This window comes from Somniosus microcephalus, chromosome 7 (assembly GCF_052327205.1).
Source record: "Somniosus microcephalus isolate GS21.2 chromosome 7, FLI_Smic_1.0, whole genome shotgun sequence".
Taxonomy (NCBI): domain Eukaryota; kingdom Metazoa; phylum Chordata; class Chondrichthyes; order Squaliformes; family Somniosidae; genus Somniosus; species Somniosus microcephalus.
The window spans coordinates 154,306,539-154,330,734 of NC_140993.1; the positions used below are offsets into that span (position 1 = coordinate 154,306,539).

The window sequence follows — 24,196 nt, forward strand, 5'->3', positions numbered from 1 at the left end:
AACAAGGAAACTGCAGAAAGACTTCTGTCAGTCGCTGGAAGCTGTCAGGATGGCTGCTGCACTCCAGTGCTCAGTCGCTGATGGAGGCTTCAGAGTCCTAAAGCCTGTCGCTTCTAGTGGGGTGGTGATGTTTGAAACCTCTCTTCAACTGCCGCAGGGTAAGAACCTGACTCGTCGCCAGTGTTAAGTATGTGTATTGTATTGAACAATTAACACAAAGACTTAAACGTATAACTCAAACAGGTCTTTACTGGTTGGAGGTAGGGACTATACGTAGGTCTTTACTTCATGCCCACAGGCGGGAACTGAGGGGAGATCAGTACCCACAGTACTATTTATACCCCTATGGCCAGGAGTGGTACTGCGTATCACTACGCCCTACAAGTAGTGCAGTCCTGTCCATAGGTTCAAAGTAGCACACATATTACATACACAACAGAAAAGGCCGTGGTATGTGCTGTAGATGAGAGGATACCCTTCCAGGTAGAGAGCGATGCTTCTGATTTCGCGTTGGCTGCAACCCTCAACCAGGCCGGGAGACCGGTAGCCTTCTTTTCCCGTACACTACAGGGTCCTGAAGTCAGGCATTCTTCCGTTGAGAAGGAAGCACAAGCAATTATCGAGGCGGTCAGACATTGGAGACATTATCTCGCCGGCAAACGTTTCACACTCCTCACTGACCAGCGGTCTGTGGCCTTCATGTTTAACACGAAGCAGAGAGGCAAGATAAAAAATGACAAGATCCTAAGATGGCGGATAGAACTGTCCACTTACGACTACGATATTATGTACAGGCCAGGAGCACTCAACGAGCCACCTGATGCCCTATCTCGAGGGGTATGTGCCAGCCTTAGTACTGACAAGCTCCAAAGTCTCCACGATGCACTCTGCCACCCAGGAATCACCCGATTGAATCACTTCATCAAGTCTCGCAACTTACCCTACTCCATTGAGGAGGTCCGAACGATGACCAGAGCCTGCCGCGTTTGTGCGGAATGCAAACCCCGCTGCTACAGACCCGAACAAGCTCACCTCATCAAGGTAACTCGGCCATTCGAGCGCCTAAGCCTTGATTTCAAAGGTCCTCTCCCATCGGTTGATCGTAATGTTTATTTCCTCAACGTTATAGACGAATACTCTCGTTTCCCCTTTGCCATTCCCTACCCGGACATGACCAGTGCTACGGTAATCAAAAGCCTCTGCAACTTATTCTGTCTGTTCGGTATGCCCAACTATATCCATAGCGACAGAGGGACGTCGTTTATGAGTGATGAGTTACGCCGGTTCTTACTATCAAAAGGGATTGCTACTAGTAGAACCACTAGCTACAACCCCCGGGGCAATGGGCAGGTTGAGAGGGAGAATGCGACAGTGTGGAAGGCAGTCGTTCCGTCTTTAAAATTGAAGGCCTACCGACCTCTCGCTGGCAGGAAGTTCTTCCCGATGTACTGCATTCCATAAGGTCTCTGCTGTGCACCGCAACAAATGCTACTCCTCATGAGAGGATGTTCGGTTTCCCCAGGAAATCTTCCTCAGGTATTTCACTACCCGGGTGGTTGATGTCCCCGGGCACTGTACTGCTACGAAAACATGTGAGAGGTCATAAGACTGATCCCCTAGTGGAGGAAGTACAGCTCCTCCACGCCAATCCTCAGTACGCATATATTCAATACCCTGATGGACGTGAGGATACTGTTTCAATAAAGGACCTGGCTCCGGCAGGAGAAGAGAGAGAGAGCGATGCTGCTAGCGAAGATGCGGGTGTGGAGCACCGTGATGCGCCACCTGTGGGGTTGGGATGCCCAGAGGTACAAGACGTACAAAACATCATTTTGGAAAACCCAGCAGACGCCGGGACGGTGGAGGAACCTGAGCAAGTCCCCCAAGAGGTTCCTCGGCCGACGCTACGCCGCTCACTACGAACTGTAAAACCCCCGGTCAGACTTAACTTATAGGAGGGGTGAATGTGGTGAAATAAGTCTTATAAGTATATACCTTATTCTACCTGTGTATAGTTTCCTATTGTAATCTATTGTAACCCTGCTGTTTTCTTGGTTGGCCAGGAATGCTGATGTACTGTATACCACTCTGCTGTGCCATTGATTGTCCTGATCTGTTACTTCACCCCTGGCTCCGCCTCCTAGTTCACTTCTGAGAAGCTGATCAGAAGGCTAACATGTGTGTTCTGTTCTGTCCAGTTCTAAGCTATTAAAAGCCAACTGTTTGAGTTATAACTACCAGTCTCTGTAGCTATTTAAGGTATATCAGACGGGTTACCCCACACCCTCCCCATAAATATCGGGACTGGTGTCTTTGGGTTTCTACTAATTTTCTGCCGAAGTTACGGCAAGAGATCGGGGAACCCTCCCCTCCCTGGAAATTCTATCCGTCTAATTAATATAATCATTGGCTGAAACAATAATTTTGCAGTGAAATTGTCAGCATTCACCATCATTACCCCTCTGAAACTGACCGTAACTTCAGGATTTAGCGTATGTGCAGATAAACGTAGGAATCCTGAAGTTGCGCTCAGGCATTCCTTGCTCCGCCACAGGCTGCACTGATGAATTTCCCACATCCGGCAATGAGTGTAATACTTGAACTGACAAAAACTTGAGCTTTTCCACTCTAATATCGCTATTAAACACCCCATAAAAAGTTAAGCCTTGTTGGAATAGGTGTAACTGGGGTTTTAGTGTCATAATGACTGCTGAACAATCGTTCTGGCACTGAAAAATTAATTTTATATTTGTGGAATGTCAAATTTCTCCATTATGATAAAAATTACTAGATATTTAAAATATAAAAAATATTTTAACTTTTTTTTAAGAAGTGGTTTATGATATTTCAGCTTCTACCTTAACCCCATGTGTATGTCCTAACTATTTCGCTCTCTGTAAAATTTTTAGATAATCAGTGCTTCACATTTCCTGGTTTGCTGCCTGTGAGAATTCTTCAGTGTGATTGGTAGCTTAGACAGCTTGATCACATCACTACTAATGCACACTAAGGATACCCTATTCACAGCGCTACAATCAAATTAAGGTTTAGAAAGCTAAAGTTCTCGCCACAGAAATCACAAGATCTTTGTGGGCAGCTTTCCTTGAAGTCAGCCGCGATCGCCATCGCTGACTGCAAATTCTGGGCCATTGTCTCTATTTATAAAGCCCAGGATCCCATATGCTTTATTAACTGCTTTATTAACCTGTCCTGCCACCTTCAAAGATTTGTCCACAAACACCCTTAGGTCTCCTTGTTCTTGTACTCCCTTTAAAATTGTAGTATTTACAGTAGCTTGTATTGTCCCTCCTCATTCTTCCTACCAAAATGTATCACCTCATATGCCATGTGTTTGTCCATTCCACCAGCCTGTCTCTGTCTTCTTGAAGTCTATTATTATCTTCCTCACTGTTTACTCCACTTCCAAGTTTCGTGTCATCTGCAAATTTCAAAATTATGCCCTGTACCCCCAAGGCCAAGTCATTACTGTATCTATCTATATATATATATATAAAAGGATACTTCTGTCTGTCATTCCATCTGTCTTTCTGTCTGTCTGTCTGTCTTGATTTAACTCGAAAGTTATAGAGCGTACCTACACGTGCATTACGTCGAAAGAAAGCTGACGATTCCAGAACCGTCCTAAGCGTATTTACGTTTCGGCCGGACAAATATTGCGCCCGCGGTATCCAAACAACGTTCAACATTCCGCTCATTAGCATCTCATTATCCGCTCATGAGCGACAGAGTGACCTCGAGGTTGACCAATCGTACGCCGGGTTCCTGGCGCGTACGGGTGGGCCCTCCTACAGTCGAGTGATGGGACGATTGACCAATCCTACGCTTTGGTGACCTGACGGTCGACCAATCGGTGCATGTGTGGGCGGGTCTTATCGTTCTGAACCGAGGTGAGTCGCCACCATCTTGATTCTAAACTTTTCATTTCTTTTTCCCACTTTCTGCGTGTTTCTTTTCAAATCTACATTTCCAGCAAAAAAAAAGTTGCTTTTAAAACACAAATTGTTTTAAAAAAAAGTTAATTAATTTGTAAATCTTTTCTCTAACCTCTATAATTCTCCTACCTTTCACCGTTTTTCCAGGCCCGGGGCCTAGGCTTCTCCAACTGCCAGCAGTGCAACTCTAGACCCAGGCTCCCGGCCTAGGCAGAGACAAACACTGGCAGAGGAGAGAGGGTGTGCTGCCTCAGCTCCATTCCCAGGGTCAGTAGGTGGGGAGGCTTCATAAGCAACTGGGGTAGGTCGCAAGCCCCGAATAATAATCTGAAGATCCTGTGTTTGCAGCTGAGGAAATTTCTTCTGCTGACAGCCCCAGATTAACGGCAGCCATCTTTGTCAAGGAGGGCGAAAAGTTTCAGTGCGACACCATTTTGATTCAGTGTGTAACAGAGTGCCTGCGTGGCCATCTTAGTACAGGAACATAGAGTGGGTGGGGCTTCTGTGCTCCAAATCGGGTCCTGGTGACCGAGACAGACAATCGACTGTGTGGGCGGGGCCTAATCTTTCCAACTGAAAAGCAAGCGGCGGCCATTGTTTGTGGTACAACACTGAGAGGTGAGGACCCCTTTTTTAATAAAAAGATTGGTGAGGTTGTAAAGTGTATGTTATAGAAAGATTTACCAAAAATGTTTTATAAGTACAGGAAACTTTGTGCTATCCGGAGGTGAGCTATCCGGCAACCTGGAGCCACCACAAAAATTAGCAGCCATTTTTTATTCTTTGTTTGTTTATTTTCCTTTGTTTGTACAGTCAAGCTGTGCAAGGTCTGTAGCTATAGCAACAGCTTCAGCTGCAGAGCTTTAGGGTCACACCCGAAGCTGTTGCTAAGCAACAGTGTTTGTTGTCAAATACGGAGATAAGAATCTCCGTATCTCTCAACATTAACTCTGGAGAGTAGGGCAGCAGCTCGGTCCCGTGGGTGCCGGATAGCACAAAGTTTCCTGTACTTTAAGTATATCTCCCCCCCTCCCTTTCCACACCCCACACCCCCCACCCCCCCACAGCCCCCACCCCCCCACCCCCACTTCCCCCCCCACACCCCTTCCCCCCACACCCCATCCCCCCCACACAGACCCCCACCCCCCCTTCCCCCACACCCCCTTCCCCCGCCACCCCCCTCACACCCCCTCCCCCCACACCCCCCCAACCCCCCCCCACCCCTTCCCCTCCCCCCCCCAACCCCCCTTCCCCCCCACCCCTTCCCCTCCCCCCCACACCCCCACACCCCCCCAACCCCCCTTCCCCCCCACCCCTTCCCCTCCCCCCCACCCCCCTTCCCCCCCACCCCTTCCCCTCCCCCCCACACCCCCACACACCCACTTCCCCCCCCACACCCCCCCCCACCCCTTCCCCTCCTCCCCCCTCCCCTCCTCCCCCGCTCCCCTTCCCATCCGCTCTCTCTCTCTCTTCCCCCCAGTCGCTCTCTCTCTTCCCCCCAGTCGCTCTCTCTCTTCCCCCCAGTCGCTCTCTCTCTTCCCCCCCAGTCGCTCTCTCTCTTCCCCCCCAGTCGCTCTCTCTTCCCCCCCGTCGCTCTCACTCTTCCCCCCAGTCGCTCTCACTCTTCCCCCCAGTCGCTCTCACTCTTCCCCCCGTCGCTCTCCCTCTTCCCCCCTGTCGCTCTCTCTCTTCCCCCCTGTCGCTCTCTCTCTTCCCCCGTCGCTCTCTCTCTTCCCCCCCGTCGCTCTCCCTCTTCCCCCCATCGCTCTCTCTCTTCCCCCCGTCGCTCTCTCTCTGTTCCCCCCCAGTCGCTCTCTCTCTTCCCCCCCAGTCGCTCTCTCTCTTCCCCCCCAGTCGCTCTCTCTTCCCCCCCAGTCGCTCTCTCTCTTCCCCCCCAGTCGCTCTCTCTCTTCCCCCCCAGTCGCTCTCTCTTCCCTCCGTCGCTCTCACTCTTCCCCCCCAGTCGCTCTCACTCTTCCCCCCATCGCTCTCCCTCTTCCCCCCGTCGCTCTCTCTCTTCCCCCCCGTCGCTCTCTCTCTTCCCCCCGTCGCTCTCTCTCTTCCCCCCCAGTCGCTCTCTCTCTCTTCCCCCCCAGTCGCTCTCTCTCTTCCCCCCAGTCGCTCTCTCTCTTCCCCCCCAGTCGCTCTCTCTCTTCCCCCCCAGTCGCTCCCTCTCTTCCCCCCCAGTCGCTCCCTCTCTTCCCCCCCAGTCGCTCTCTCTCTTCCCCCCCCAGTCGCTCTCTCTCTTCCCCCCCAGTCGCTCTCTCTCTTCCCCCCCAGTCGCTCTCTCTCTTCCCCCCCAGTCGCTCTCTCTCTTCCCCCCCAGTCGCTCTCTCTCTTCCCCCCCAGTCGCGCTCTCTTCCCCCCAGTCGCTCTCTCTCTTTCCCCCCAGTCGCTCTCTCTCTCTCTTCCCCCCCAGTCGCTCTCTCTCTCTCTTCCCCCCCAGTCACTCTCTCTCTTCCCCCCCCAGTCGCTCTCTCTCTCTTCCCCCCCCCCCAGTCGCTCTCTCTCTTTCCCCCCCCCCAGTCGCTCTCTCTCTCTCTTCCAACAACAATATGCCCTCAAAAGACCCTCAGCACCGCCGGGCACTTCAGCTAGTACCAAATATAGCAGTGGCCCTAGTACTGAACCCTGGGGAACACCACTGTACACCACCCTCCAGTCCAAAAAAAACCAAACATTCACATCTGTCTGTTTGCTATCCCTCAGCCAATTTTATATTCTTGCTGCTGCTGCCCCTTTTATCTCATGGGCTTCAATTTTGCTAACAAACCTATTATGTGGTACTTTATCAAAAGCCTTTTGAAAATCCATATACACATCACCTGCACTGCCCTCATCCACCCTCTCTGTTACCTCATCAAAAAACTCAATCACGTTAGTCAAACATGATTTGCCCTCATCATATCCGTGCTGGCTCTCCTTTATTAATCCATGCTTGCCTAAGTGGCCGTTAATTTTCTCCCGGATTATTGTTTCTAAAAGCTTCCCCACCACCGACGTTAAACTGACTGACCAGTAATTACCAGGTTTATCCTTTTCCCCTTTTTTGAACAAGGGTGTTACATTTGCAATCCGCCAGTCCACTGGCAGCACCCCTGTATCTAAGGAAGATTGGAAGATAGTGGCCAGCACCTCTGCAATTTCTACCCTTCCTTTCCTCAGCCACCTAGGCTGCATCCCATCTGGACTGGGTGATTTAGCCACTTTAAGTACTGCCAGCCTTTCTAGCACCTCCTCTTTAACTATTTTTATCTCATCCAGTATCCCAACAAACTCTTCGTTTACCATAGCTTTGACAAAGTCCTCATTGTTGGTAGAGGCAGTATCAATTTCAAATGACAGTCAATCCTAGAGGTTTTAAGTGATGTTTGAATCAGGGCCTGCCAGCCTTGGCTCTGAGATTCTGCCTGCTGTACTGGGTGGGCACCCATTTCTATTAAGTTAATAATCCTGTCCTCAGGATTTTGACATGGGAAGCCAAAGAGATGGGCAGAAGTTCTGTAATTCTACATTTCCAGAGATGCAGTGGTGCCTCTGGAATCTCTATGCTAGGTAACTAGCTGTCCCAATTTTGGCTGCTCGTGTCTTCTCTAAGGCCCACCAATGGTTTTCTAGCTTTAAAAAGGTAGCACAATATTCTAACCTGTTTACAAATCCAGTCTGAGTTTTTCCCCAGTGTGAGGAGGAAATTATGTCCACAGAATATTGCCCTGTAGAATGACCAGTGACAGGTCTCTAAAAAACTAAATAAGGCAAGTTTAGCAAATTTTAGCAAAAAATAGCTTTAAATATTGTCCTCTATAATATCGGATATCAATCATAAAATTGTCAAAAATGCATTGTGTATTAACAACAACAACTTGCATTTATTTAGCACCTTTAATGCAGTAAAATGTCCCAAAGGGCTTTGCAGGAGTGTTATCAAACAAAATTTGACATTAAGCCACATAAGTAGATATTAGGACAGGTGACCAAAAGCATGGTCAAAGAAGTAGTTTTAAAGGAGGAGAAAGAGGTAGAGATACGGAGAGTTTTAGGGAGGGAATTACAGAGCCTAGAGCCCAGGCAGCTGAAGGTATTTTTTTTTTTAAATTTGTTTATGGGATGTGGGCGTCGCTGGCAAGGCCAGCATTTATTGCCCATCCCTAGTTGCCCTTGAGAAGGTGGTGGTGAGCCGCCTTCTTGAAACCGCTGCAGTCTATGCGGTGAAGGTACTCCCACAGTGCTGTTAGGTAGGGAGTTCCAGGATTTTGACCCAGAGACGATGAAGGATCATTGAGCTTCTTGAGTGTTGGAGCTGCATTCATCCAGGCAAGTGGAGAGTATTCCATCACACTCCTTACTTGTGCCTTGTAGATGGTGGAAAGACTTTGGGGAGTCAGGTGGTGAGACACTCATCGCAGAATACCTAGCCTCTGACCTACTCTTGTTGCCACAGTATTTATGTGGCTGGTCCAGTTAAGTTTCTGGTCAATGGTGACCCCCAGGATGTTGATGGTGGGGGATTCTGCGATGGTAATGCCATTGAATGTCAAGGGGCAGTGGTTAGACTCTTGCTTGTTGGAGATCGTCATGGCCACCAATGGTGGAGGGAAGAAAATTGGGGATGCTTAAGAGGCCTGAATTGGAGGAGCAGAGAGATCTCGGAGGCTTGTAGGGCTGGAGGAGGTTACTGAGATAGGGAGAGGCAAGGCCATGGCCATGGAGGGATTTGAAAACAAGGATGAGAATTTTAAAATAGAGGCATTGCCAGACAGGGAGCCAATGTAACATAACTTCCTTCTTGTTTTTAGCTTGATACTTAGAAAAAGAATCTTCCACTTATTTCTTTACTTAAGTAACGGAAGTAACCTCATGAACGGTCGCACTGCAGTTAAAAAGAACCTGCACTCATATAGAGTCTTATCACATCCTCAGAATGCCCCAAAGTGCTTCAAATCCAGTAAATTACTTTTGAAGTGTCATCACTGTTGTAATGTAGGCAAATATGGCAGCAAGTTTGCACACAGCAAGACTCCACAAAAGGATTAAATGAATGATCAGTTAATCTGGTTTTAAGTCGTGTTGGCTGAGAGAGAAATATTGGTCAGTACACTGGGAGAACACCTTGGTCTTTTTTAAAAAATAACGCCATGTAATCTTTTAGGTTCACCGGAACAAGACAGACAATCCTCAGTTTAATGTTTCATTGAAAGACAGCACTCTCAACAATGCATCATTATATGCTCAGTCCTGGAGTGGGATTTGAACCACAACCTACTGTTCTGAACAGTTGTCAACAATGACCCTATGAACTATTTCAGTGAACAAGATAAACTATTTTAATCACACACTAGGGTGTTCTTAGCATATTTATTTTATTCCACTTAGTTGATTTTAGACCCGTTCTAAGCAGAATGTGACTGAAACACTAATTGTGATACATTCTACCAGTAGAGGGAAGCGCAGTGACATTCTGAATTGTTCACTTAACACACTCACTTTGACTTCTTAAGCAAAACTCTTCTTAATTTAATTTACTTTAACATATTTAACGAATGATCCTCCTGTCTGACAGCAGTCCAAATAGTTAATTTTTCTGGCTTCTGAATTTGGCAACACTTAGCTGTTGCCAAATTCTGTTAAGTTTTCAGATATCTTTAGGGTTCTGACTGCAGATTTTCCAGATTAACATTGGGGCTGCTTAAACTGGTTACCTGAACTAACAACTGAATTTGCTAACATTCTCCATGAGCAGTATTTTAATTATATAAATCCCTTAACCTGAAAACTTACGTTATTTTTTTCTGAAAATTTAAATCTAAGTCTAAATGCTTGAGAGAGCCTTTCATCTCAGTTACACTGCACTGCCCTTCTCTCAAGAGGTACCAAAAAGGTTTCCTTGTGCTGCCGGTCTCTGTTATATGATAATTCATTTCAATTTATCTACAAATAAAATTAATACTTTTCCAAGCATATAAAAGGTATGGTTTTCACTCCTGCTCCAGATTTAACTCTGCATCAACACTTCTTTTAAAGAGTATGCAAACTTTAAAAAATACTGAAAATTGTGACTGGCCTGTTACAGAATATGTTTTGAATGACTTTTTATTATGGTGATGTTATCTGTTATAGACTGAGTTCCACAAGGGTCTGTACTGTGGTCTATTCATAATAAATTAGAAGGAGGTTACTTTAAGTCATATTATAAACTTTGACAGTGTTAATTAAGCCATGTTGTCAGGTGACCAGTGTACAGGACAGTGATAGCATTCAGAGAGATCTGGTCAAATTAAGTTATGGAATTTAATACGAAAAAATATAGTCAGATAGAAATTGGTTATGGTGAACAGCGCGCACCCCAACCAGGAAGCCCAAGGCCAGCTCAAAATTGGTCCTTGGGCCTCACTATCATTATTTTGCCGAGCTGCTGTTATGTCTCCACATGCAGCTCACCCCTTTTCTAAAGATGAATGCAAGTCATGGGGGATGGGATGGAGCGCAATCAGGAGTGCTGTGGGGTCGGGGAGCATGCCTGCTCCTCCTAGCTCCACAGCAACAATTTCTGAATTAAAAAAATAATCAAACTTGCCTTTCGTTGGTGGCTGCAGTGGCTGCTGAAGACATCCGAGCGGAGCAGTCCCGACTTCTGCTTCGCTCATCACCAACCAATTTCTGCTAGGGGAGCTGAAATAGTCATTAGCCCCTCATTTACACTTGTAGGGACCTAATATCCATTTTAGGCAGCTGCCAGAGACGCCTGAAAAATGAGCCCAACAAATTTAGCAGTGGCTCAAACCCATGTGCAGATTGGGCGCCAGCTGTCCCACTGCTAAATTGGTCATCGTGCCCGTAAAACGGGTGCAATATCGTTGAATTTAACCTCGAATGTTCTCTTAAGTTCTTCTAGGAATTAAAGGGGGCGAAATTCGGTTACGCCCCGTTTGGGGGTGGTAACCTAATTAGCGCGCCACATTTAGCGCCCGGGGCAGGAATTCTGCCTCGGCTGCTAAATTGGGCTTACTGCCCCGGCGAGGAAGCAGAGCGCTCTCTCGGGTGCTCCACTTCCTCTCTGGGCGCAAAGCGTGGTACCAGGGCGGCATGGTGCCTGGAGTGTTTAAGGGATGGTTTCCTGGACCAATATGTCGAGGAACCAACCAGAGATCAGGCCATCTTAGACTGGGTATTATGTAACGAGAAAGGATTAATTAGCAATCTTGTTGTACGAGGCCCCTTGGGTCGGAGCGATCATAATATGATCGAATTCTTCATTAAGATGGAGAATGAAGTAGTCGACTCAGAGACAAGGGTCCTAAGTTTAAATAAAGGAAACTACGATGGTCTGAGGCGCGAGTTGGGTAGGATTGATTGGGGAATGTCACTCAAAGGGTTGACGGTGGATAGGCAATGGCAAACATTCAAAGACCGCATGGATGAACTACAGAATTTGTTCATCCCAGTTTGGCATAAAAATAAAACAAAAAAGGTGACTCAACCGTGGCTAACCAGGGAAATTAGGGATAGCATAAGATCCAAGGAGAGGACATATAAATTGGCCAGAAAAAGCAGCAAACCTGAGGATTGGGAACAGTTTAGGATTCAACAAAGGAGGACAAAGGGATTAATTAAGAAAGGGAAAATAGAATATGAGAGTAAGCTTTCAGGGAACATAAAAACTGACTGTAAAAGCTTTTATAGATATGTGAAGAGAAAAAGATTGGTCTTCACAAAGTAGGACACAAATAACCTCCCAGAGATGTCGGGGAACATAGGGTCTGATGAAAGGGAGGAACTGAAAGAAATCAGTATTTGTCAGGAAATGGCGTTAGGGAAATTGATGGGATTGAAGGCCATTAAATCCCCAGGGCCTGATAATCTACATCCTAGGGTACTTATGGAAGTGGCCCCAGAAATAGTTGATGCTTTGCTGATCATCTTCCAACATTCGATGGAATCTGGAACAGTACCCATGGATTGGAGGGTAGCTAATGTTACCCCACTATTCAAAAAAGGTGGTAGAGAGAAAACAGGGAATTACAGACCATATGCTAGAGTCCATTATAAAAGATGTAATAGCAGAGCACTTGGAAAACAGTGACAGGATCGGACAAAGTCAACATGGATTTACAAAAGGTAAATCGTGCTTGACTAATCTACTGGAATTTTTTGAGGATGTAACTGGTAAAATAGATAAAGGAGAACCAGTGGATGTGGTGTATTTGGACTTTCAGAAGGCTTTTGATAAGGTCCCGCATAAGAGATTAGCGTATAAAGTTGAGGCACATGGGATTGGGGGCAAGGTATTGACTTGGATAGAGAACTGGTTGGCAGATAGAAAGCAAAGAGTTGGAATAAACGGGTCTTTTTCCGAGTGGCAAGCAGTGACTAGTGGGGTACCACAGGGATCGGTCCTTGGGCCCCAGCTATTCACAATATATATTAATGATCTAGACAAGGGAACTAGATGTAATATCTCCAAATTTGCAAACGACACAAAGCTGGGTGGGCGTGTGTGCTGTGAGGAGGATGCCGAGAAACTCCAGTATGATTTGGACAGGTTGGGTGATTGGGCAAAAGCATGGCAGATGCAATATAACGTGGATAAATGCGAGGTTATCCACTTTGGTGACAAAAACAGGAAGGCAGATTATTATCTAAATGGCAATAGATTGGGAAAAGGGGAAGTGCAACGAGACCTGGGTGTCCTTGTGCACCAGTCGCTGAAGGTAAGCATGCAGGTGCAGCAGGCAGTTAAGAAGGCAAATGGCATGTTGGCCTTCGTAGCGAGAGGGTTTGAGTACAGGAACGAGGATGTCTTGCTGCAGTTGTACAGGGCCTTGGTGAGACCACATCTTGAGTATTGTGTGCAGTTTTGTTCACCTTATCTGAGGAAGGATGTACTTGCCATGGAAGGAGTGCAGCGAAGATTCACCAGGCTGATACCTGGGATGGCAGGAATGACGTATGAGGAGAGATTGGGTCGATTGGGCTTGTACTCGCTGGAGTTTAGAAGAATGAGAGGGGATCGCATTGAAACTTATAAAATTCTGACAGGACTGGACAGACTAGATGCAGGAAGGATGTTCCCGATGGTCGGGGAGTCCAGAACCAGGGGTCACAGTCTAAGGATAAGGGGTAGGCCATTTAGGAGAGAAATGAGAAGGAATTTCTTCACCCAGAGAGTGGTGAACCTGTGGAATTCGCTACCACAGAAGGCAGTAGAGGCCAATACATTAAATGTATTCAAGAAACAGTTGGATATATTTCTTAAGGCTAAAGGGATCAAGGGGTATGGGGAGAAAGCAGGGACCGGGTACTGAATTTGGATGATCAGCCATGATCGCATTGAATGGCGGAGCAGGCTCGAGGGGCCGAATGGCCTACTCCTGCTCCTATCTTCTACGTTTCTATGACTGCAGCCCAGCACTGAAACGCAGTGCTGGAGGGCAGGATGGCGGTCATGGACCACGCCAAGGGCCGCCAAGAGGGGCCGACCTGGAGGTCAGCCAAAATTTTAAAAGGCTGACCTCCTGCAGGGTGCAGCTGGACCGCCCCTTTAATTAGCGCCCCACCAGCGGTGTGCGGCTCGGATCGCGACCCACAAGGCTGTCACTGATATTGTCCACGGCAGCTTCTTGGGGCACAGCTGAATTTCTGCCGCAGCACGCTAAGGAGCCGTGGCGCAAAGGGATTGCGTCGCTCGGTGATGACATCATTGCCGGCGGCGCAGCAGTCCAGCGCGCTGCCAGTGGGGGCATGCCGCTATCGGCTAGCACCTCAGCAGCACCCCACCGAATTTCTTGGCAGGTGTTATTAACGCTCCCACCCGGGTGATAAACCCTTTGCACCCCATTAGCGCCCCCCGGAGGTGCTAATGGCGGGCGCAATGAGGCAAATTTCACCCCCACAATCGCTGAAGTAAAATGTAGCTTTCACTGATGACCATGAAGTATCTTCAGAAGTGAATTTTATATTAGTGATATAAATCTGATGCAGAATGGTTTCTCTGTATAGTTATCATTAAAAAGTTGTGTTATTGACAAGGCAAGTCAACTCATAGAAATTGCATGAATAAGTAGTCACCGAATCTTCACTTGTTCTCTATTGTTGCAGTTTTATTTTATTTCATCTTAAACATATCCGTCATTAAATTCTCTTTGAATTACAGAGGACCTGGATGATTTGAGGATGGAGGGCATCACTGACCATGTGCCTTCTGGTAGCAAGTTTAGTCAAGGTCGAAGTCTGTACTCTGCAGAACCTCAAGCCAAAGTTACTCTCAACATCTGCTCGAGGTGTGCCAGGTATAGTAGGCACCAATACAGTATCATCACTGCCAAAATTTTAATCAGTTGTAAAGCCACTCTCTCTGCATTCCAAATATGAAAGTCATTATGCTTTCTGTACTTTGAGCAGCACAACTTAAGCTGCATCTGAATTTTCAGGTTATATTTTTAAACAAGAAACCTTCACCTCCACACAGTTAGTTTGCTGCTGTAAAGTGCTGAGCCCTCTAGTTGCTGCCACTATTGAGTGTCAGCTGTGGCTCAGTTGCAGTGCTGAGGGAGTGCTACACTGTCGGAGGTGCCGTCTTTCGGATGAGACGTTTAACCGAGGTCCCGTCTTCCCTCTCAGGTGGATGTAAAAGATCCCATGGCACTATTTTGAAGAAGAGCAGGGGAGTTATCCCTGGTGTCCTGGCCAATATTTATCCCACAACCAACGTAACAAAAACAGATATTCTGGTCATTATCACATTGCTTTTTGTGGGAGCTTGCTGTGCGCAAATTGGCTGCTGCGTTTCCCACATTACAACAGTGACTACACTCCAAAAGCACTTCATTGGCTGTAAAGCATTTTAAGACGTCTGGTGGTCGTGAAAGGCCCTAAATAAATGCAAGTCCTTCTTTTCACAAAGCCCAATTGCTGAGCACCCTGTTAAGGTATTATTTTTACAGTGTAGGACCTTCAGGTATCCTAGCAGTAGTAATTTCTAATATCACAGTGAAAAAAAAAAGCACATAAGCTTTTAAGCCTAAACAGTTCCAAACACTGAAGTATGTTCAACCTTTAGATCTTGGCCGTATGAAATCCCCATTTTGGTTTAACTTAAATTCCAAATTCAGTTAGTAGTTCATCCTAGCCCTCCATTTCAATTTGATCCCTTTAGTTATTGAGTATTATCAGCAATCTAGCTCCTAAGTCTTATCTAGAGCTAGTTCTCCCCAAAACTTGTCTAGGAGCATCATCAGGCTCCTCCTGAGCCACCACAGATGGCTGGTCATTTCCGTGCACACTTACCCATATTTACACTGCCAGTTTAAGACTACCATGACATCATTGATGTAATCTTATGCAAAGAAGCCACTGAGTTTTATTCCATTCTAAGAAACAACAGTGAAACTGTGTCTTTTTGAAGCAGGCACAGGCAGGCATGAATAACTCAAGGTTAATCCTTACATTCTAATAATGTTGTAGTCAAGTATTGTTTACTTCACTATTTCCATTGAAGTATACCTGTGGAAACCATGAATATAGGGTTACAAAAAGAAAAATACTGCAGATGCTGGAAATCTGAAATAAGAACAGAAAATGCTGGAGAAACTCAGCAGGTCAGGCAGCATCTGTGAAGAGAGAAACAGTTATTGTTTCAGGTCGATGGCCTTTCATCAGAACGGGAAAAAAAGCAGGAAATGGAACAGATTTTTAAGCAAGTGTAGTGGCTGGGAAATGGGGGAGGGGATGAAAGAACAAAAGGGAAGGCTTGTGATAGGATAGAAGGCTGGAGAGATTAAGAGACATTGGGAGATATTTAAGGCAAAAGGAGATGGTAACGGGACAGGTTAAGAAACAAAGGATGGCTCTAGATGAAGTGTAAGTTGTGCTGGCAGAATGGAAGACAGCTGCCATGTGGGATAGAAGAACAGAACAAAAGTGTGGATAAAAAATATATATATGATGACAGGGCCCGGGGTTATGATCTGAAATTGTTGAATTCTATGTTGAGTCCAGAAGGCTGTAAAGTGCCTAATCGAAAGATGAGGTGCTGTTCCTCGAGCTTACGCTGAGCTTCCGTGGAACAATGCAAGAGGCCGAGGACGGTGAGGTCTGAGTGGGAATGGAGCGGTGAATTAAAGTGACAGGCGACCGGAAGCTCAGGGTCCCCCTTACGGACTGAACGGAGGTGTTCTGCAAAGTGGTCACCCAATCTGCGTTTGGTCTCCCCAATGTAGAGGAGACCACATCGTGAGCAGCGAATACAGTATACTAAATTGTAAGAAGTACAAGTAAATCACTGTTTCACCTGAAAGGGGTGTTTGGGGCCCTGGACAGTGGGAAGTGGGGTGGTATAAGGGCAGGTGTTGCATCTCCTGCGCTTGCACGGGAAGGTGCCGGGCGAAGGGGAAGGGGTGTTGGGGGTGATAGAGGAGTGGACTAGGGTGTCGCGGAGGGAGCGGTCCCTACGGAATGCTGAAAGGGGAGGTGAGGGGAAGATGCATTTGGTGGTGGGATCACGCTGGAGGTGGTGGAAATGGCGGAGGATGATCCGTTTAATGTGGAGGCTGGTGGGGTGAAAGGTGAGGACAAGGGGAACTCTATTGTGGTTCCGGGAGGGAGGGGCAGGGGTGAGGGCAGAAGTGCGGGAGATAGAACAGACACGGTTAAGGGCCGTGTCAACCACTGTAGAGGGGAATCCTCAGTTGAGGAAAAAGGAAGACATGTCGTAAGCACTGGTATGGAAGGTGGCATCGTCAGAGCAGATGCGGCGGAGACAGAGAAACTGGGAGAATGGAATAGAGTCCTTACAGGAGGCGAGGTGGGAGGAAATGTAGTCCAGGTAGTTATGGGAGTCAGGGGCTTGTAGTGAATGTTTGTCAATAACCTATCCCCAGAGATGGAGATGGAGAAGTCGAGGAAGGGAAGGGAAGAGTCGGAGATGGACCATGTGAAGGTGAGTGAAGGGTGGAAATTGGAAGCAAAGTGAATGAAATTATCTAGTTCAGGGCGAGAGCAGGAAATGGCACCGATACAGTCATCAATGTACCGGAAAAAGAGGTGAGGGAGGGGACCCGAGTAGGACTGGAACAAAGAGTGTTCCACATATCCCACGAAAAGGCAGGCATAGCTAGGACCCATGCGGGTTCCCATAGCAACACCTTTGATTTGGAGGAAGTGAGTGGAGTCAAAGGAGAAGTTGTTCAATGTGAGAACAAGTTCAGCCAGGCGGAGGAGGGTGGTGGTGGATGGGGACTGGTTGGGCCTCTGTTCAAGGAAGAAGCGGAGCGCCCTCAGGCCATCCTGGTGGGGGATGGAAGTGTAGAGGGATTTTACGTCCATATTGAAAAAGAGGCGGTTGGGGCCAGGAAACTGGAAACTGTTAAAGTGGCGGAGGGCGTTGGAAGAGTCGCGGATGTATGTGGGAAGAGATTGGACAAGGGGAGAAAAAATAGAGTCGAGATAGAAAGAGATAAGTTCCATGGGACAAGAACAGGCTGAAACGATGGGTCTACCAGGGCAGTCCTGTTTGTGGATCTTGGGAAGGAGGTAGAAGCAGGCTGTGTGGGGTTGGGGAACTATGAGGTTGGCGTCCGTGGGGGGAAGATCTCCAGAAGAGATGAGGTCAGTGACAGTCTTGGAAATGGTGGTTTGATGTTCGGTAGCGGAGGTTACATATAGGGTTACATGGAGAATATTGAATGATTTTGCACTCCCAGCTTTATTGCAATTGGATTGGATATGATTAACTTGAACTTGGAGGTCAGTGCATGATTGTCTATCTGTTAAAATTTAATCTATCTAAACCCTTCATGATTTTAAATACCTCTATCAACAACAACAACTTGTATTTATATAGCACCTTTAATGCTGTAAAACGTCCCAAGGCGCTTGACAGAAGCGTTATAAAACAAATTTTGACACCGAGCCACATAAGGAGATATTAGGGCAGATGGCCAAAAGCTTGGTCAAAGACGTAGGTTTTAAGGAGTGTCTTAAAGGAGGAAAGAGGTAGAGAGGCAGAGAGGTTTAGGGAGGGAATTCCAGAGCTTAGGGCCTTGGCAGCTGAAGGCAAGGCCGCCAATGGTGGAGCGATTAAAATCAGGGATGCTCAAGAAGCCAGAATTAGAGGAGCACAGATATCTCGGAGTTGTGGGGCTGGAGAAGATTACAGAGATAGGGAGGGGCGAGGCCATGGAGGGATTTGAAAACAAGGATGAGCATTTTAAAATTGAGGTGTTCATTAACCAGGAGCCAATGTAGGTCAGTGAGTACAGGGGTGATGGGTAAAAAGGACTTGGTGCGAGTTAGGACACGGGCAGCAGTTTTGGATGACCTCAGATTTACATAGGGTAGAACATGGGAAGCCAGCCAGGAGTGCATTGGAATAGTTAAGTCTAGATGTAACAAAGGCATGGATGAGGGTTTCAGCAGCAGATGAGCTGAGGCAGGGGTGGAGTCAGGCAACGTACTGGAGGTGGAAATAGGCAGTCTTAGTGATGGTGCAGATATGTGATTGGAAGCTCATCTCAGGGTCAAATACAACACCAAGTTTGAGAACAGTCTGGTTCAGCCTCAGACAATTACCAGAGAGAGAGAGGTTGAGTCAGTGGCTAGGGAATGGAATTTGTGGCAGGGACTGAAGACAATGGCTTCGATCTTGCTAATATTTAGTTGAAGGAAATTTCTGCTCATCCAGTACTGGATGTTGGACAAGTAGTCTGACAATTTAGATACAGTGGAGGGGTTGAGAGAGGTGGTGGTGAGGTAGTTGGATGTCGTTAGCGTACATGTGGAAACTGACGCTGTGTTTTCAGATGATGTCGCTGAGGGGCAGCATGTAGATGAGAAATAGGAGGGGGCCAAAGATAGGTTCTTGGGGGACACCAGAGGTAACAGTGTGGGAATGGGAAGAGAAGCCATTGCAGGTGATTCTCTGGCTATGATTATATAGGTAAAAATGGAACCAGGTGAGTGCAGTCCCACCCAGCTGGACGATGGTGGAGAGGCATTGGAGGAGGATGGTGTGGTCAATCGTGTCAAAGGCTGCAGGCAGGTCAAGAAGGAAGGATAGTTTACCTCAAATCTCCTCTTAGCCTTCTCTTCTGTAAGGAGAACAACCTCAGCTTCTCCAGTCTATCCATGTAACTGCAATCCCTCATCCCTGGAAACATTGTAGTAAATCTCTTCTGTACCCTCGCCAAAGCCTTCACATCCTTCCTAAGGTGTGGTGACCAGAACTGGACACAATATTCCAGCTGAGGCTGAACTAGTGTTTTATATAGGTTTAGCATAACTTCCTGGCTTTTGTACTCTATGCCTTTATTTATAAAGCCCAGGATCCCATATGCTTTATTAACTGCTTTGTTAACCTGTCCTGCCACCTTCAAAGATTTGTCCACAAATACCCCCAGGTCTCTCTCTTCTTGCACCCCCTTTAAGATTGTACCATTTAGTGTGTATGGTCTCTCCCCATTCTTCCGAGCAAAATGTCTCACCTCACACTTCTCTGTGTTGAAATTCATCTGCCCATTCCACCAGCCTGTCTAGGTCTTCTTGAAGTCTATTATTATCTTCCTCACTGTTTATTACACTTCCAAGTTTTGTGTCATCTGCAAATTTCAAAATTGTGCCCTGTACCCCCAAGTCCAAGTCATTAATGTATACCAAATATAGCAGTGGCCCTAGTACTGAACCTTGGAGAACACCACTGTACACCTCCCTCCAGTCCAAAAAACAGCCATTCATCACAACTCTCTGATTTCTATCCCTTAACCAATTTTGTATCCATGCTGCTACTGCCCCTTTTATCCCATTGGCTTCAATTTTGCTAACAAGCCTATTATGTGGTACTTTATCAAACGTCTTTTGAAATCCATATACACAACATCAACCGCACTGCCCTCATCCACCTTCTCTGTTACCTCATCAAAAAACTCAATCTTATGTTAGTCAAACATGATTTGCTCTTAAAAAATCCGTGCTGGCTCCCTTTATTAGTTCATGCTTGTCCAAGTGGCTGTTAATTTTCTCCCGGATTATTGTTTCTAAAAGCTTCCTCACCATCAGTGTTAAACTAATTGGCCTATAATTACCAGGTTTATCCTGCTCCCCTTTTTTGAATAAGAAGGATGCATTTGTAATCCTCGGGTCCTCTGTAGATACCCCTGTATCTAAGGAGGATTAGAAGATTGTGGCCAGCACATCTGCAATTTCTACCCTTCCCTCAGCAACCTAGGATGCATCCCATGTGATTTATTCCGTTTACGTACTGCCAGCCTTTCTAGTCCTCTATCTTTTTTTTCTCATCCAGTATCCCTCCTTGTTTACCATAGGTTTGACAAAGTCCTCTTCCTTGGTAAACACAGATGCAAAGTACTCATTTCGTACATCTGTCATGCCTCTGCCTCCACCAATAGATCTCCATTTTGATCCCTCTGACAACCTTTTTATTGTTAATATGCCTACAGATGACCGATGGATTCCCTTTTATATTAGCCAGCAATCTATTCTTGTACTGTCTCTTTGCCCCTCTTATTTCCTTTTTCACTTCTCCCCTGTACTTTTTATATTCAGCCTGATTCTCAAGCTGACATCTGTCATAGGCCTCCTTTTTCTGCTTCATCCTTCTCTCTAACTCTTTTGTCATCCAGGGAGCACTGGCTTTGGTTGCCCTCTCTTTCCCCCTTGTGGGAATGTACTTAAACTATAGCCAAACCATCTCCTCTTTAAAGGCTGTCCATTGCTCCATAAAATTTTTGCCTGCCAGTCTTTGACTCGAATCTATCCCTCCTCAATTGGCCGAAATTAACCCTCCTCCAGTTCAACTATTTTTATTCTAGATTGCTCCTTGTCCTTCTCCATAACTAATCTAATCCTATGATACTATGATCACTCTTCCCGAGATGCTCCCCGCTGTGACAATCTCCACTTGACCCACTTCATTCCCCAAGACTAGATCCAGCAATGTTTCCTTCCTCGTTGAGCAGCAAACATATTGATGAAGAAAATTCTCTGGAACACGCTCCAGAAATTCCTCTCCTTCTCTGCCCTTAACACAATCATTGTCCCATTCAATATTGGGGTAGTTAAAGTCTCCCATTATCACTACTCGATAGTTCTTGTACCTCTCAGTAATTTCTTTGTAAATCTGCACCTCAGTCTCCTTCTCACTATTTGGTTTCCTATAAAATACACCAAGTAGCGCAACAACTCCTTTAATGTTTCTTAACTCCAACCAAATAGATTCGGTCTTTGACCCCTCGAGGACATTCTCTCGTTCTGGCACATTACAACAACATCTTGCATTTAGATAGGACTTTTAAAGTAGTAAAACGTCTGAAGGCACTTGACGGGAGCGTTATAAAACAAAATTTGAAACCGAGCCATACAAGGAGATATTAGGACAGGAAGCTTGGTCAAAGTGGGAGGTTTTAAGGAGCTCCTTAAAGGAGGAAAGAGAGGTAGAGAGGTTTAGGGAGGGAATTCCAGATCTTAGAGCCTAGACAACAGAGGGCACGACCACCAATGGCGGAGCTATTAACAGAATAGGCGGAGGGCCGAGATCTCGGGGTGGGGGGGAGGAGGGGGGATTTGCAGGGCTGGGGGAGATTACAGAGATAGGGAGGGGTGAGGCCATGGAGGGATCTGAGAACAAGGATGAGAATTTTAAAATCGAGGCATTGCTTAATTGAGAACCAATGTAGGTCAGCGAGCTCAGGGGAGTTGGGTGAACGGGACTTGGTACGAGTTAGGACAATTACTGGAACAGGTAACCTGCTACAACTAGAACAGGCCATAGTCTGATGTAATAATAGTTTTAAATTATTTTATTGAATATTTAATATGACAAACTAGAGACTACCTTTGGTGTGAAAATTAGGAGTGTACTCCTTTATTGTCTCTAACATTAGTTGTGGGGAAAATGCTTCAAGCAAGACGAGGAACCTATCAATGTTCATCTAAAGAATTACTGGAATTCTTTGAGGAGGTTGCTAAATTAGTAAATAAACTTAGATAGATCCTTTCCACATGTTTTCTTAAAATTCTAAGTGAATTTTTAAAAATATGTAACCAAGTCTCATTGAGTGCACCTCCGGGCCTCACTAGGGAACGCTGGCCCTCCCTTGCCCCAGGCTTCCACCTTCCCAATTGCGTCCAGAGCCCCCCTCACCACTTACCCAAGGGCCCGGTGGTATCCTCCTGCCACCGAATTCCTGCTCCACCTGCTAGCAGTAGTGGATCTGCATCTGGCCAGGTTCAGGCTGGTCAGTGAGTATATATTTATAGTAATGAGGCCTGGCTGTTAAGATCGGCCGGACCTCCACATCCACGGACTCCCTGGGTACGCCGCCCGCTTTGGGGATCGCGCTGCATACCGGTCGCCTCTTTAAAATCGGGGCTAAAGTATTACCTGAGTTCCATGTAAAATAATGAAATCAGCTTTCAGGAGTAAACTTGAGGAATACCTACACAACAGATAGTAAGAGTTTTTATAGTTATATAAAAAGAAAAAGGGTGGCTAAAGTAAATGTTGGTCCCTTAGAGGATGAGACCGGGAAATTAATGGTGGGAAATATGGAGATGGCAAAAAAAACTGAATAAATATTTTGTATCAGTCTTTACAGTAGAGGACACTAAGAATATCCCAACACTGGACAAACAGGGGGCTATAGGGGGGGAGGAGCTAAACACGATCAAAATCACTAAGGAAGTGGTACTCGGTAAAATAATGGGACTCAAGGCGGATAAATCACCTGGACCTGATGGCTTACATCCAAGGGTCTTGAGGGAAGTGGCGGTAGGGATTGTGGATGCATTGGTAATAATTTTCCAAAACTCCCTGGACTCAGCAAAGGTCCCGGCAGACTGGAAAACTGCTAATGTAACACCCTTATTTAAAAAGGGCAGTAGACAGAAGGCTGGAAACTATAGACCGGTTAGCCTAACATCTGTGGTAGGTAAAATTTTGGAGTCCATTATTAAGGAGACAGTGACAGGACATTTGGATAATCATAATGTAATAGGACAAAGTCAGCATGGTTTTATGAAGGGGAAGTCATGTTTGACAAATTTGCTGGAGTTCTTTGAGGAAGTAACATATAGGGTGGATAAAGGGGAATCAGTGGACGTAGTGTATTTAGACTTTCAAAAGGCATTTGACAAGGTGCCACACAAAAGATTTTTGCTTAAGATAAAAAATCACGGGATTGGGGGTAATATTCTGGCATGGATAGAGGATTGGCTATCTAACAGAAGGCAGAGAGTTGGGATAAATGGTTCATTCTCAGACTGGCAATCAGTAACTAGTGGTGTTCTGCAGGGGTCAGTGCTGGGTCCCCAACTCTTTACAATCTATATTAACGATTTGGAGGAGGGGACCGAGTGTAACATATCAAAGTTTGCAGATGATACTTGTAATGAAATCTATTTGTCTTGGTCCTGTATTCGTTTTGCAGTCATGTATATTACCCTCCCCCACTGTGTATAGTTTCACTTCCTCTTTCCCGACTAACCTGGGAGGTTCCAGGTCTTGGCTCTTGGCTCCGCCCCTGACTTCTCTTACATAAAGATCCCGGGATCTGTATGACTCATTCCTGTGAACCAGTCGGCGTGTTGAGATGTTAGCTCTGATCTTAGTGATTAAAAGCCAACTTGTTTAAGTCTATAACTTCTAGTTTTGTGGTTATTGAAGGCCCATCAATTTTAATCACTAAAGAATACTAGGATGGATCGACTCCTAAAACCAGAGCGTCTGGACTTGGATCCACATTCTGCTGAAGCATCAAATCAATTTGGACACTGGCTCAAATGCTTTGAACTCTTCGCAGGGGCCTCATCCGCTAGCGAGGTAGATAAACTGAGTCTACTGACTACTCGCGTAAGTCATCGGATTTATTCGTTCATCCGGGACGCCACCTCTTACACGGAGGCCATCACTACCCTGAAGGCCCAATACCAGAAGCCGGTAAACGAACTGTACGCCAGACATCTGCTGGCTACACGCAGGCAGCGACCAGAGGAATCAATGGACGATTTCTTACAGGGCCTAAAGGACCTGGTCCAGGACTGTAACTGCAAGGCCGTGACGGCCAACGCGTACTCTGACGAATTGGTCTGCGATTCCTTCATCACGGGCCTCAAATCGAATTATATCCGGCAGAGACTGCTGGAGAAGGAGGTCCTGGACTTAAAAAAGGCAGTGGCCACTGCGCGATCGCTGGACGTGGCCCAGAAAAACTCTGACTCTTATTCTTCCGGCCATG

At 46.4% G+C, this 24,196-nt stretch overlaps 1 protein-coding gene across 1 annotated transcript in view; it reads left to right on the forward strand.

Annotated features, from left to right (window-relative positions):
- c7h8orf34 (chromosome 7 C8orf34 homolog) overlaps nucleotides 1-24,196 on the forward strand; it is an 880,642-nt gene that overhangs the window by 537,576 nt on the left and 318,870 nt on the right. The window contains exon 8 of the mRNA XM_085993120.1: nucleotides 14,104-14,239. Coding sequence (XP_085849246.1) covers nucleotides 14,104-14,239 — 136 coding nt within the window. The remainder of the gene's footprint in view (nucleotides 1-14,103; nucleotides 14,240-24,196) is intronic.